The sequence below is a fragment of the Ptychodera flava genome, chromosome 11 (genome assembly GCF_041260155.1).
Source record: "Ptychodera flava strain L36383 chromosome 11, AS_Pfla_20210202, whole genome shotgun sequence".
Taxonomy (NCBI): Eukaryota; Metazoa; Hemichordata; class Enteropneusta; family Ptychoderidae; genus Ptychodera; species Ptychodera flava.
The window spans coordinates 9306966-9323456 of record NC_091938.1 but is presented as its reverse complement, the minus strand read 5'-3'; the positions used below and the strand labels follow the sequence as shown (position 1 = coordinate 9323456).

At 39.2% G+C, this 16491-nt stretch overlaps 1 protein-coding gene across 1 annotated transcript; it reads left to right on the top strand.

Moving 5' to 3' along the window:
- The first annotated feature begins 4861 nt into the window (after positions 1-4861).
- Positions 4862-15654, top strand: LOC139144613 (neuronal acetylcholine receptor subunit alpha-10-like). Its single transcript, XM_070715323.1, has 7 exons — positions 4862-5046; positions 10975-11156; positions 12387-12431; positions 13210-13319; positions 13806-14008; positions 14632-14970; positions 15175-15654. The coding sequence occupies exons 1-7, from the start codon at positions 4953-4955 to the stop codon at positions 15633-15635; spliced, it is 1434 nt and encodes a 477-aa protein (XP_070571424.1). The 5' UTR covers positions 4862-4952; the 3' UTR covers positions 15636-15654.
- Positions 15655-16491: the final 837 nt, after the last annotated feature.

Genomic DNA, 16491 nt, shown 5'->3' with positions numbered 1-16491 from the left:
ATGTATGATCTATGTGTGTATGAATGCAGGTATGTATCTAGGCCTATATATGTATCTATGTATGTATCTACGTAGAGTATGTATTTATGTATGTGCGTGTGAGAACATATGTGCTATATGGAATAAGAATATGTTATGTGGGCTTACCCTAATCGAAGAAACGGAACGGAACGGAACGGAAGGCCATACAAAATGGAAATTTGTTTCTATTTTTTTTTTTTTTTTGCGATGCGTGTGTGACAGTATGGCGTACATTCAAGTTTGATTGTGTATACTTTGCTTTAATGAAATAAAATTTTAAAACATCGTAAACCTACTGCTCATCGACGACGTCAGTTTAATATAAAGGAAAATGAGGGCAACTCCACATATCGGGTCTACCAAGTTTGTTTAATATAACGGTATGGTGAATAAAAGGATCATTTCATTTATTTTGTGTGGAATACATGGCAAGACACGGGTGAATCGATAGTGCTTTGACCCTAGTCATGTGATCTGGGTCTTCGGTAAACCGGTTAGTTGATTGAGTGATTCGTCTCAGCTCAACGGTGTTTCGGAACTAAAAATGTGGTTCCTTCATCAGTCGCTCTCTTGTTTTGTATCCCCTCCGCTTGGTTGTGTGATAAAGTCATCTTCGTCCTCGAAGAGGAGAAGCCAGATTCGTTATTGAGAGAGTTAGCCACTGTTGGCTGGCTCTATAGTAAGTGATTCGGTGTGTGGTGTCATATTATAATTAACATGACCCAGCATCGACCGGAGTATCTGGATGTTTATACGGATATTTGTTTTAGGGCATATTTTGAGCGTTGCTAGTGCTCGTTATGTTAACAGTAAATGTTGTATTAATCTGACATTTAAATAGATTTTCCGAACTTTTGGTTTTGTGTCAATTTTTCATGGACTTTTTAATAGATTTTGGGTCGGTATTGTTGCCTGCTTTCCGGTGTTTGAAAAGAATGTTGTGGGGCGGGTTTTATGGAAGACCGGTCACGACATGCGACATGCGACCTGCGACTTCAAAACTGCGACCTGCGTCCCGCGAGTTTGAAACATGCGACCTGCGACTTCGGCATTTAGACCTACGTGTAACCTGCGACTTCACAACAGCGACCTGCGTGTTTGTCAAACTGCGACCTGCGACTTCACAACTGCGACATGCGACAACAACACGTAACGTTTCATGGTGTTTTCCTCAGTATTAGATTGGAGGCGTCTTGCGTGAACTTTAATCCTTTGAGCGCCAAAGTCTATTTTTGTCCCCTTTATATAATAAACCCCTGTCAATTTTTCTCCAATTTTTGCAAAAAAATTGGGAAAAACCTGTAGCCAATGAAATGTGATGTCGATTTGGTCCAAAATTATCAAAAAATTACAGAAAAATCATAAAATTGGTAAAATTTTGCACTAAAATTTTGGTGGGAGAAAATTACAGCGCTCAAAGGGTAAAACGTGGAAAGGAGATTTAACGTTCAACATCGATCAATTAATAAGCCATTGCTTTCGCTTTGGTAAATCGTTCACCAAGTCTGGCAAAACTCAATTCATGTACACACCAGTTCACTCATTTTCATCTGGAGAGATAATTTTATGACGGAAATGTTGACAGTACGTGTTAATGCATGGAAAATAATATGCTACGTGATAGGCATTTATATGTTTATATTATAATTTCAAATTATTTTAGATATTCTTCGTCTGCCTTACCTCGCTTCTTTCCTTATGTTATCGACAAACTTTTTGATTTTTAGAAATCTCTGGTATTTATCCTCATTTCACTGTGGTACAACCATCTAGCTGTCTGTTTAATTCATCAGTTGTCCCCCCTGTATCATAACTGCGTCAGTGTCATTGCAAACATTCGAATTTTCAGTTATTGTCGTTCATTTTCTAACATTTCCAGTTTTGTTCCAATTCTCTAGTGATTGATCATCGGATGTTGCCATCTTTTCGTCTAATTTCATTTTTACTTTTCGTCAAAAAATCGAATTGATCCAACTTTTGTTCAGTACGTTGGAAAATAAAAATATTCTTACTGGTTAACTTCGGACTACATTTGTCTACACAAATAACATATGCAAAGTAAAGCAGTTAAATAATACTGATATTGACAGAAGTGCAAACATATTTGCTAACCATGAATAGCCAGAGACCGACTCAGTTCTTTATAGATAACGCGAGTTAAAACTGTAAAACAGGACATAATTAAACCCTCCTACAATCCTATTTTCAGTCTTTAAGCCTAATATGTACATACTATAATATGTACATATTATTTTTTGTGTGTATATAATATTTTAGATCATGTAGGCAGAAAAGTTCCAGAAACTATTAAACACTGATGTAGACGTTTAAAACCCTATTGCTATTGCATTATTTCAGATCGGTTTGCCTTTCGTAAGAAGGAAAATAAATTTGTGCTCTTCGTTTGTGGAATTCTCTACCGTCACAGCTTCATGCACTTCTATCGCTGGTGAATTCTTTCGCTGGCCGATTTTTGCGTAGGCCAGCGGTGCGAAAATAATGCTCTGGTCGCGAGAATGCGGTAAACCGGCTGTTTTAATATAGTGCAATGGTGTCCCTCGTGTTTTTCAGGCTCGTGTTCAGAGCAATGGTGCGAACAAATCAAGACTGATATCGCAGTTTGACAAACACGCAGGACGCAGGTCGCTGTTGTGAAGTCGCAGGTTAGGCCTACACCTTGGTCTAAATGCCGAAGTCGCAGGTCGTATGTTTCAAACTCGCAGGACGCAGGTCGCAGTTTTGAAGTCGCAGGTCGCATGTCGCATGTCGTGACCGGTCTTCCCATACTGTTTTCAGAAATAAATCTTATTTCTCTGTGTTTAGCCATTCCCAGGTTTCATGGTTTCGTTAACAATATTTGTTGTAAACGGCCTTTGAAATCGGTTTGGTCTGAGGAGAGTATTGGTTTATATAATTCATGCCACCGACTTTGATTAGTTATATGGCAGCTTTCTCAGTTTTTGATTTTCTTTGCTAGATGATGTTTTTTGTATTGCTCAGCAATGTTTTTAGTATGGTTGATTGTAGTGCCGATTCGATGAAAGATTGCATCTTGGTTTTATACGATAAGTTGTGGCATAAAATGTAAACAAATTAAGCAAAAAAATATCAGGGTCCCGTTGTTAAAACCGCTATCGTGAAACCTTTTCACTGTTTGAGCGATGTGGGCAAAGTGTGTTTGAATTAACTCACCGGAGTTCGGTTGTCGTTCCGGATATCGACGGAACGCTTACTCCTTCACATGTTGGTCAAAGTTACATAACGAGCTATGATTTTGTAAGAAGGATATTTGTTTTAGATGCTCGTTTTATAGACCATGAGGAGTGTCGTTAGAAAACGACTCGAGGGTTGATCCCAGAAGTAAGCTCAGCTGCAGCGATTTTTTGTTCACTCTCCTGTGTTGATAGATTCCTCCCTTATGTGCTCAGTTTAAGCGAGCAGACCGTACATACGGAGACATCGCTATCTGTGCTTGTCTCATACTGGTTTGACCACAGACGCAGATGAAAGTCCCCGGGGGGTGGGGAGGAAGGTTTTTTTGTGCAACGGTTTACCTTATTTGATTTTATTAATTTTGACTGTGATATTTCAAATAAAGCTTTCGACTCCAAACTGTGTTTTCAATACCTACAATACCTTATCTCCTCTTCAACCAGTGCACATACAACTCTAATTGCTGCGCAAATATTGACAACTTGTTAATGACTGAGCTTATCAGCGGATTAGCTTATTAAGTTAACACCACAGCCGTCCCACACGTAGTGAACGGCTGTGGTGTTGACTCAATCACTTAATCCGCTGATACCGACAGCGGATTAGCAAATTGGCAATGTTTTCGGAGCAATTACAGTGGTGTATACACAAGTTGGAGAGGAGATAAGGACTTGTCGGTAATATATAAAGCAGTCATACGGTGTGGAGTCGATATCTTTATTTGAAATACCACAGTCAAAATTAATAAAATTACTTGTAGTAATAAAGAAAGCAGTCATGACGGTTTTGAGTTGAACTTTATTTGAAATATCACAGTCAAAATTAATAAAATGAAATGAGGTAAACCGTTGCAAAAAAAAACCCTCCTCCCCACCCCAGGGGACTTTCATCTGCCCCCTGTGGTTTGACGAGACTTTGAGCTTGTTCTATTTGTTGCAAGGCAGGATGTGATTACAGGTTTGAGTATATTTACATTACGTCAACGTCAAAGTAGACCGTTATTTGATAGATTAATTTGTTTCAGGCACTAAACTTTGATGAAGTTTATTTTGTCCCAATGGTTTTCGTGTAACTGTAAGAGCCATGGTTAAAATATGTATATATTTTGTACACAAAGATAATGGTTGAAATGATCCATGTTTTTGCTGGTTTTTTACTGCGTTACATATGAGGTAGTCGATGGATACCCCGGAGGGTATTCTCGTGTTTGCTAGCCCTCGACTTAGATCACACACGGTCTTTTCATAAAATGGAGTGTCCGTGCTTGTAACGTGACCTAAGAAAGCAATCAATACGCAAGCAAACTTGAATGTACGCCATACTGCCACACACGCATCGCAAAAAAAAAATAAAAAAAAAAAAATAGAAACAAATTTCCATTTGGTATGGCCTTCCGTTCCGTTCCGTTTCTTCGATTAGGGTAAGCCCATTCGGCGACGTATCTCAAAGTTATACAGAAACTTGATTCGGGTTCATTTACCTCTGCGACGTGTGGTGTTGTTGTTGCCATCTTCCAATATCCAGTGACGGACCATATTGTGCCGCCAACTGCGATGTTACATCAGAATTCACTTCTACTGATTTATACATATTCATGAAGTTATAATAGTAGTAATACGGTCAAGATTCCCAAAAGCTGCCACACGATAGCAGTGCTGGTACACTCAAGCTCGGTTCAGAGCGATATCAAAGGACATTTTTTGGAAGTTTGGACGGAAATGTTTTTTAAAGGTGTCCAAAGCTTATCACCAAGAATGTGTGCAATAGAACTACTGGTGTGTGTTGGATTACTGGCTCTCAACAGTGGCAGAGGTACGACCGTTAGCTTGTTTCTTTGTCTCAGATGTAGCCAGCCATTTTTAAAAAATAACCGTTGATAATTACAAGCGTCCACAATGGGTTTGAGTCTGCAGTGAAATTGAGCCGGGTATAAGTAATACGGTGGAATGTGCGCAGGGAACAAATAAGCTCATTTGGACCCTCAATTTTTCACAATTCTTTTCTAATCTACCTCTTGTGAGGCTTCATTTTAAAGCTGTTTGAGTGAGAAAATTTTTCACCATCTTAGTTTTCCAAAACTCGAAAATTTTATTTTTCCCTATAGAGTTAACTCCAGGATGGCGGCCATTTTGAATTTCAAATATCGGTAAATCCTTAGGTAATTTGCTCCTATAGGACCAAACTTTGAACGGTGACCCCTGATTTTTATTCTTGACTTGGTATCGGTAAGAGAATAGTTGAAAGTTTCACTTGGGCAAGTTTCAAACGTTGTAGTCTTTCATCTCCCAGTCGCATACTACCTTTAATGGTCCATCAACGGAGATATCTTTGTTCAGTTCTTTCGATGCTGTTTCTTTGTGATCGAACACGTAGTACAAATATAGTCTCAGCATTGTCATACGCATTTCAGTACAGTCTAATTTTAGTTCGTTTTACGATATTTATTATGCAACGATCACACCGGATATTATGCATGCGTTGTGTCTTTGGTGCCAAAACTCAGTATTTCAACACACTGTAAAAGGAGACATGGAAAGAATTAAGTAAATTTACTTTCTTTTTGAAACAAAAACCAAGAAGAATTTATCAAACTTTACGGTTAAAATATCGTTACTTTAATTAAACGTTACTGATCGAACGTTGTCCAGGTCCTAGACATATGTCAACCTAAATGTCTTCAAATCCACACAAATATATTCACTTCGTGAGGTTGTCTTACCACTTCTTAATACCATAGGAGGCAGTTGAAAAGTCAGTCCTCATCATGAGTGGGGCTGGGGTAGGGTGTCTTGGTCTCTGTACAGTTTTCTTGTTGCTATTGTGTATTTTATTTCAAAAAGACGGTTGACTATGATATGTATTGCCAACAAAGATACTACCAAGTTGAACCGTTTGGTGTCTTGGTCTTATGTAAGCGCTGATTTTGCCCAAAGATTTCTTTTTTCCCTTCACTGTGTCATAGACCCTATGTTTTCATAGTTTTCTCTACAGGTTATGACTGCATGCATAGTGTCAAGTATTTGTCCTGTGATAGTCTTACGCTGTTTTATCGTGAGAGTGATTGCCTAATGCGCCAAAGCAAGCAAGGGTATGTTACTAATCAATGGACGCTGTCACCAGATTATCACCGGATTAACTTTGACAAAGTCAACAACGAACGAACCAGCAAGGGTATAATCATATCCTTACTTGCCTCGGTGCATTAGGCAATCAAACCCATCAGATAATAGTCGCAACACAGTGATAAAACTTCGCATAAGATTGTCAAAGGACAAATGCATGACACAGTGAAGGAGAAGAAGACATCTTTGCAAAACCAGTGCTAACATAAGATCAATACACCAAAAGGCTGGTTGTATAAACCTTTATTGGCAATGCATATCATAGTCAACCGTATTTGAATAAAATAAATAATAGCAACAAGAAAAATGTACTGAGACCAAGTCACCCCTACCCCTACCCCACCCCTGGGGACGGACTTTTCAACTGCTTCTATGTTAATACCTTACATTTAACATATAAGCTTACTTGTAGCTTTTACCGCGCCGATCCGACATGCTTTGACGTTTTAAGAATATATTTTCGCGGATTACAGGTCTTTCCTGTTGGACAAGTCACGTGCGTCTTTTCTTGAATTGTGGTCATGGTGGTCGGGAGTGGACAAGCTTTCGAGCTAAAACCAATATCAAAACCAGTGAAGGGGGTAACATCGGTATAAGAGAAAGCGTAGGGCGTCAGCATTCATTTTACAACTTTGATCAGATCGGGGTTACACCAAACACTGATTCATGGTTGTCGTATCGTTTCTACACTAATTCAATTTTCGAGATAGGGGTCTTACAGTGAACTCAAAATTCGCACAGTTTAGCATACTACGCTATCCCTAAATTACCGTGCCAACTCTTGTTTCGGGGGAGGGGGAGAGAAAGTTGAAGTTACTGAAGTTATACCCATGTATTTGTGAAAAATGGTTGCAGTGTAGTCGACAACAAATATCTGGCTGATAGAGATAACCGATCAATTGAATACCAGGGCTTCACTACATGACTTTCAATCATCGGTCTTCCAATTACAAACTCTGAAAATTCACATTTGTCGAGTGAGTTACAACTGGAGCTCCCTGTCATGTGCACATTATCGTTAAAATAAACAAATTTCCTTTTTTATTCAACCACAGGCAGTAGAGCGATAGAACATTCACCCATAATGGACCTATCACAACCAGTGTCAGCCTTATGTACACGTCCCTACCCTTTTTAGGTCTCAGTGGTTTTGTTTGGCTTATACAGAAAATAGCATCTACGTCGTCATGAGTCAATGTATAGCGCTGGCATTATCCATACAAAATTAATTAACACAACAGGTTGCCAATAACCTTATGTGGTACCATGGTAATAAGCTTTATTTCATTTCACACAACATTAAATTAAAACCATCAACCAAATGCAGCGCTCGAGGTCAAAGGTATCGTCAATTTATTATGTATTCGTTAAGTTAATAGCCAACCTATTATTATAGCATTGCGGTAGCCACATTGTCACGTCTCTCTCCATCGTCACTTTGAGATTTTACTACACCGGAATTGTTCAAACCTGTTTATTACAAACAGCAGTTGTACGTTGCCCAGCACCGGACTTCGGAGATACAGACTCGACCGTAATACTTGTCTAATTTAAAACGAATCCAGGTTGATGGCTGTATCTCAGGCGGAAACTCAGCCCGAGATACAAGTTAAGCTCTCTGGTCATGCCGATATAGTCCCTCCTTTCACCGATTCTAAAATATGACCCCCTTCAAAACGCTGTCACTGACACATTGGTTGTTGTGTAAGTGGCCACACCATATTGTTATTCTCTTTATTTTGTATGGCTACGTTACAAATTTTCCCTCCAGTAATGGAGCTTCGTTGTTGAAATGCATGTTGTGAAGAGGAACAGAATGTACATGTCAGTAAGAAGCAGGCACAAGCATTAACTTAGTAGTAAATCAACGTAAATAATTATTTTCATTGCAATGCATTAATGTTGTTATACCAGGAAGAGAGTTTGGTCTAAAATGTGAAAATAAACGCAGAGTTCTCTGCTAATGACCTATACCTCTCAAAGCTCATAATATGTGCACACGGCAAAACAAATGTAAAACCTGGCGTGTATCATCATGCATCCTGAACCAAGGTTTTTAAAAAATCTTAAATATACACTAATCAGCATTGCTTAACCTTGAAGGTAGAGGGTTTCACCATACAGCAATTCATTTTTTCGGTACTATAAATTTCGATATTTCAGAAACTTTTTCAGAATGAGAACTGAAAATTAAGTTTTTTAATCATGGTAATTTCTTAATTTAGCTTATTTGTAGAGGTGGACTAAATTTAGTCATTCTACCATTGTGGCAGCTCCAATATGACCAATCGTCAGCATATGGCGTTTAATCTCAGGAATAGATAGAGTGAATGTGCAAAAATTTCCTCAAAGAAATTGCTCCATATGACTTCGCCAATATCATCTTTCACCGGTTCCGCAGATACACATGCCGCTAAACATATACGCACAGAAACATGTGTTTCATTATGATTCATCCTATCAAATAAATTAAAAGCGAGTTAAAATGATAATCTAACAAAACAATAGAGTCGGCATAATGAAGACAGGCCAAAAAGCATGAAATATTTGAAAGGAACCATCTGTCGCCTCATTAAATCCCAGAATTAAATGTTTTCACAAAAAGATAGCTGGTTGCATAATGTGCTTCAATCTATGATTTCTGCAGTCAAACCTTCACGTAACATGGCATCCTTTAATGGACAAGATGTGTCACGCTTTTAAAGGCTTAGACTATTTGGGCCGCGTTTGCATGTACTTATTAACACCAAGAATGTTCTTTCTGGTCTAATAAGTTCTCAAACGCGAGATGGATATCACACTGGGCATGGCATGTGTTCAAAGCAAAAACAAACACATGGGACCGCTGATCGTTTGTTACTACACCACATGTTTAATCCTTTGTAATATGGAATAGCTCAGAAACGGGATATTATTAGTCGCGCAAGCGCGTTAAACAGCTCAGTGGTACGCTTACCTCACTGCTGTGTACGATAAAAACATTAACACCATCGCAATTCCATGGTTCTTGTAATTGCGTCATCGCACATCAAGGCCAGGCTTCAATAGTTTTTAACTTAGCTCAAGATTTGCAACAATGAAGTCATAATCCTAATAAAAATAAACTTTAAAAAACTAAAGCACCAGCATGTTCTCATTTGGGATAAAACATTATCACATGAACCGCTGCGGATCGCCACCAGTGTGACGTAGTAAATGACAGAAAAAATAATTCTATTACACTGTTCTGCTCGCATTAGGGACTGGTCAGTTTCTTCAGCCTGGGGGGGGGCCGGTGGATTCATGGGGGGGTCACCCTGTTTTTGACTTTGGTGATAGGGGGGGTCACCATGTTTTTGAAATGCCCAATAGGGGGGGTCAGTGTGTTTTGAATTTTGACACAGGCTCATCATTGCCTAAAATGCTAGTGTCAGCCACAAATTTCATCATTCAGTTGTATTTTTCGGCGCGCCCTTCGGGCGCGTAACTATAATAATCAGTCATATTTTTCAGCACGCCCAACTTTAACATATCAAGCATACATACATCAGAGATATCTGTATGTTCATATTTTTCAGCGTGCTCTTCAAGCGCATTACTTTAATATATCAGACATTTTTCAGCATGCCCTTCAGGTGCAGACTTTAATATACCAGGCATATATATCAGAGATATCAGGATGTTTCATATTTTTTCGGCTCGCCCTTCGGGCGCCATACTTGAATAAATCAGAGATATCTTGATGTTTGCTAAGTGAAGTGTGAAAGTGTACCATTGTAAATCTGCATTTCATATGAAAAGGATGACAAATTCTGTTCTCTCTATGAGAATTCAGTATGAGCAAGCAACTTGCACAATATTTCACAAATATATATATTTGATACAGTGACTTATTTTAGAGATAGAAAAATGACAAGATATCTTTCCTTCTCATTGATACAATTATTTTCCTTTGTTTCACAGGTTTTCTGTAGAAAGATGCTTTTTTATGAACAAAATAACAGTTAAAAAAGGCAGTTTTTGTCATTATTAGCTGTGCTTTTATGGTTTCAATGTTACAAGAAAAGATCCTCTCAGACACTGTACACATCAGATTTGGCTAAAAAAGCTCTCTATGGCTCCTCAGGAAATCTAATTGGATGGTTGGCAAGTCTTAACACCCATCAAAGTTTTTGATTCACTGCTTTTTCGTCTTTGATATTAATGATTGACATCCATTTCTGTACAACAGTTCAGGACATCTGGTTAAGCATACAAAGTGTGAAATACATTCTTTTATTAGAATTCTGGCTGTTCGAGTATTCTTTCTGCTTTTATCGGTTTGTTTACAGACAAAAGAAGGCGAGACCGGGCCGTATGATTTCTGTCTTTCTGAATATACTTGTTGAAAGGGAATTGTGCGCTGTCTGAAGTCTGTAAGCGACACGGGGTCTACCTTTGAACATGCGCAGCTATGCCAACACAAATTTCAAAGTTCAAACCGTACAGCAAGCGAACTCGCAAATCGTCTTTTACAAGCAAACGCGATCATTTCCACCGAATCATTTATGCACATAGACAGACAGACAGACACACACACACACACACACACACTAACTGGCTATAAACTAACTTCTGTATCAATATATATCTCTTACAGTCTCGGGAACATCCAATTCGACAGAGTATTCTACGCCACCGATGCCACGACCAGTCACTCACTCCGAAAGACTGATGAATGACGTCAGAAGAGGCTACAATATGGACGTCAGGCCTGTATATAACGAATCCACGACCACAAACATAACCATGATGCTATTGTTAGCACATGCGCTAGATTTAGTAAGTGTGTCATCATTTGCGCACATTTACTTCAAATTACCTTGGCCGACATTCTCTGAGATCGAAGACATTCTCAGATATCGATGGTAGGAGATCGACTCCATGAAGATTTATTCTAGATGTGCTTGATTCCAATAGCTGCAGAGTTGATGTTCGGTGTATGCATTGGCTGTGTGTTTTAGTCTCATCGTACTAAAGCTACACAGACTAGCATACTAGTCGCTAGGCTTTTCTCAGGCTTACACGGTAGTTACTGGCTCCCATGACAGTTACTATGGGACTCGCCTTCATTCACCATCGAGGCGACAGTTTGCCAAAGAATATTGTTTCAATTTAATCTGTTTTGATATTTATATGCCCATAGACTTGGGACAAGTCTAGCCTGAAACAAGAAACTATGAGAACGAATCAATCTGGAACTGTTACCAAGTACAATACCACATGATTTTACTCCATTCATACATAAAATTTACGGTGCATTTAGATTCTACGAAATTATTGTCGCAGAAATAATGATTTTAAGAGTTTACAATTTTTAAAGAACTTTTTAATTGCAAATAACATGCCGAAACGTCTGGTAACGTCGTTTCGTGAGAAACGGGAAGTCTTACCCTCAGTACAGAATCAGGAATCCTGTATCCTTACTTAAACCATAGTCCCTTTCCATAGACCATCGAGAAAAACTTTCTCGAGAAAACTTTCTCGAGGGTCTATGCTTTAAAGGGGATCTTGGGAACTGCGCCTGGGCGCCTTAACTTGTTGACAATGTATTTCATGGATGCATCACGTCAAACTAGCAGCAACATTTTAATTTTGCGGTGTACCCGTACATTCTTAATTTTCATCGATAGCCAACGTAGCTTGGTTACCGTGCATACATTGATTGTAAGAGTCCTATACAACTTTTGAGCGCAGTTCGGACGATCCCCCTCTCCTTTAATGGGGAGAATTTTACGCTACACTGTCACAAAGTTCTCCTCTCCCGTAAGTGTAATCTTTTTATTCTTAATTCTACACAAAGGTCGATGAGCAGGTCAAAGATATTGTGAGCGATTTAATGCCACAGTTGCTGATCATTGGCCTCTATGAAGAATTGGGAGGAAAAGATTATATTCATGGTAGTATATACTGGGATTTTTCCTCACTTTGACTGATAGTGTCCTCGCCTTAATAAACGGCTAAGTTCTACGTTAACTCTGTATTCATTTGCAGTAAATTTTCTGTTCGTAGGATGAAAGGATGCAGAAGTTTACCATCAATGCATGGGTGACATTAGTAAGTATTTGCGGATTTCGAGTACCCTAAAAAAATTTAAACTTTGCTACCTTGGCTTGACCATCCTCGTACACGGCAACATTTGTTCAAGGTCTCCCCTTTTGGTGTCATTCATGTTTACCTGGCCTTCCTTGCCGCAATTAGCGGAAAATACTATAAGTGTCGATCTCGATGTCATGTAATATGTTGTGTACAGCTATAAACAGACGTATTGTAAAATCAGAAAAGTATGATCTTAGCTACTTGAAGAACCGACAAGCGCCCTCAAGCAGCTTAACTTCAAACATGTACCAATTCTGCAGTACGTGCCACTCTTTATTTGCGACCGACGATGGATTCTCGGAAGCAATGAACCAATCACATGTACACCAGCTTTCTTTAAGTTTTCAAAATGGCAGTGACATCGAATGGATTCCAAAACAGAAATTAAACGAATCTTCTGTCTTGTCGCTTCAAAGAATGCCTGCAGAAAAACGCAGTCTGGTGTTGAAATCGACCAGAGAGACTGCAAAAAATACATTTCTCAAAACGCAGGCTCGCAATACCAGTGATGCCGAGTAGTATGCTTACAGTACAGAGCTTTTGGTTCGAGGAAGACTAGTTTTAATGCCAATCATTTGAGTTTTATGATGTTACAAAGCGTCACACGATAACGATGGATTTAACGATTAAAAGGTCTCAAAGCACAGCAAACCAAGTGGGAAACAACAAAATACAACAAACTATGAACGATATCATCCCTCAGTTCTGAGGTCTCTCTGTACTGCGCCCTCTTTAGATCTGGAAAGATGAATTTTTGACGTGGGACCCGAAGTTATATGGTGGGATTGAACGTTTTATGATACCATCCAACAAGATTTGGCTGCCGGAGGTCATACTGTACAACAGGTAAGTAGTTTTATATCGTGTATCGTCAGTTATTTATTTGGGTGGCTTTCTTCTTCGTCGCGGACGAAGTAAGTGTTTACCATCTTTTCGATGGATTTGTAATTGGAAAATAATGAAAATATTAACTTTTGCCTTCTTTACATCCATCCCCTTACAAACTATGTAAACATACATACATGCATACATACATGCATGCATGCAGCATATAGGTGCTAATTAAAATACCTACCTACCTACCTACCTACCTACCAACCTACCTACACTCCTACATACGTACGTGCGTGCGTGCGTGCGTGCGTTCGTACAAGTACATACATACATACATACATACATACATACATACATACATACATACATACATACATACATACATACATACATACATACATACATACATACATACATACATACATACATACATACATACATACATACATATTATCTTCAGGCATTTGTCACGAGACGGATTATCATGATTATTTTCAGCGCGGACGATGAATACAAGAATTTTCTCCTCGATCACATGGTCAAAGTAAAACACACGGGAGCGATGTTGTGGGCGGCACCCACCATCTTTCAAAGTACATGCCACCTGGACGTCCGTTACTTCCCGTTCGATCATCAAGTTTGCTCGCTGAAGTTTGGCCCGTGGCAATACAGCGGTTTTGAAATTATGATCACTGGTGAAGGTATGTTTCTATTCACACTGTTGATTAATGTACTCCTTCCTGGTTTGGCCACCTGTATCCAGAAATTTGACGAAATTTAAAATTGACTTCAAATCCACTCTTTTTATCATTAATTTTTTCCCGACGGTTTCATAGTATTGTCATAAACGAATTCCTTAGATATATGCACAGAAATTTCCTTTCATGTCACTTTGAAGACACGGACTCGCCAAAGTAAGTTTCTAAATCGTCTGCTAATATTTGCATACAGAAAACATGGCGCTTGACTGGTGGGTATATGTTAACACCATGGAGGTAGTAGGAGCTCCTACTAGTAGTACTACCTCCATGTTAACACCAACGAATATTCGCCATCGGATGGCCTAAGAAAGGGTATCGGCTGTATCGAGACATGCCTGACATTGTCTGTAGGACAATGTTAGGCATTTTAGGACCTTAATGACCCGATGCCACTTGTTTACACGTCCAAAGTAAATTTGACCCTTGTCTGCCTTGTTGATGAGGAACCACCTAACCTGAAGCTGAAATCAAAGACTTCTTTATCCACATTCTACCTTTGTGAGACCTCTCTCTCTCTCTCTCTCTCTCTCTCTCTCTCTCTCTCTCTCTCTCTCTCTCTGTAGGCGACAAAAATGTACATAGAGACGTATTTATGAGTGACGGCGAATGGGACATGGTGGACTTCACTGCCATCAACAGCATTTCATATTATCCGGACGAGCCAGGGGTTCCATTTGCCGACGTAACTTACTACGTGTCGCTCCGTCGGCGTCCTGTCTTCTACGTTATTAATCTACTCCTTCCGTGTGCATTGCTGAGTGTCATCACAATGTTTGTCTTCATCTTACCCGTCGAGTCCGGCGAAAAGATCAACTTTGGGATCACCATTCTCCTCTCCATGACAGTGTTTCTTCTGGTGTTGGCCGAAAGTATGCCGCCCTCTAGCGTCATACCACTTCTCGGTAGGTAGGCTGCTCTGATGTCGTGAGCTCTGTCTAAATATGTAACGCAATATGCGTATACCGTATCAAGAATTGTTTGAAAACTGTTTTTATTGACACTTGTCTTCGCTTACATTATGATTTATTTATCTAGCTATTTGTTATTTATTTATTTATGCATTTGTTTGTTTGTTTGTTTGTTAATTTATTTATTATCATTTGCAGGACAATTCTACGCAGTCTCGTTGGTGTTAGTAACCATGTCTGTTAGCTTATCTGCAGTTGTTGTTAATCTCCATCACAGTGGCCCGGAGAGGTCAAAGGTCCCCTACTGGGTCAAAAAATGGATTCTGCACAGACTGGGTAATGTTTTCGGATATAAGCTCGAGGTCGACTTGACGCGCACGCTCCGAACCGTGAATATTGCTACCGATGAAACTGGCGAGGAAAACAGCTCCAACGGTCCGGTCAGGCCCCCTAGCCCGTTGCTGGATCGCAAATCACAGATGACAGACGTCGCTTTCGAAGTTAGGGAGCTGAGGACAATATTTGAGCAAAAGGAAATTGACTTAAAAGTTCAACAGGAATGGCGTCTGGTTGCCATGGTAATGGACAGATTATTCATGACTGTCTACGGCCTTTCCATATTTCTGACCATCATGGTTGGCGTTATTGATGAGAGTTGAGTGAAGACATTTTTCGTTTCAAAATATATATATATATATATATATATATATATATATATATATATATATATATATATATATATATATATATATATATATATATATATATATATATATATATATATATATATATATATATATACATACACACAAAATGTATACAATGTGCCCTCCCGGTTATCACCATAATGGCTTTATGGCAACCTTTGAACTTGGGCACAGAGAGTACGGTTACACATTGTTGAGGATTGAAAATATGGACTCACCAGAGTGCTCCAACGGCAATACATACCATGAGCGAAGCATAGTGCCAACAGTGAACGCCCCTTATATTACGCAAGAGGCTGCCCAACAATCTCAGAGTGCTCTAACTACTATTAAAGCAGTGAGCGAATATACACAAAATGTATACAATGTGCCCTCCCGGTTATCACCATAATGGCTTTATGGCAACCTCTGAACTTGGGCACAGAGAGTACGGTTACACATTGTTGAGGATTGAAAGTAGTTAGCGACCCATTCATCATAAAATTCATCACGTATAAGGCGTAGAACAAAAAGATGTGTTTCCGTAAGCAAGCGCTCAGAATATAGGGTAGGTCGGTCGGGAACATTTTTATTTCAGCGTAACCCATGAAAAAACTGCAAAATTCGACAAAATTCTTCATGATTTTTTGAAATAGAAAAACAAAATTAGGGCCGGAGGGTTTAAATTGGGTATAGGTCGACTTAGCGGAAACATATGTATTCTTTTATTTGGCGCAATCGCATCGTGTGGTGCTTTCAGAAGTCGTACGGAGTAGTGCAACGAAAATCTATCGTCGTAAAGGTACTCTTGTTTTTGAGCTATTTTGTT

Coding starts and splice junctions, on each gene's coding strand:
- LOC139144613 (XM_070715323.1), top strand. CDS start 4,953: ATGTTTTTTAAAGGTGTCCAAAGCTTATCACCAAGAATGTGTGCAATA. Junction 12,432..13,209: donor TCAATGCATGGGTGACATTA/GTAAGTATTTGC, acceptor CGCCCTCTTTAG/ATCTGGAAAGATGAATTTTT. Junction 13,320..13,805: donor GAGGTCATACTGTACAACAG/GTAAGTAGTTTT, acceptor GATTATTTTCAG/CGCGGACGATGAATACAAGA.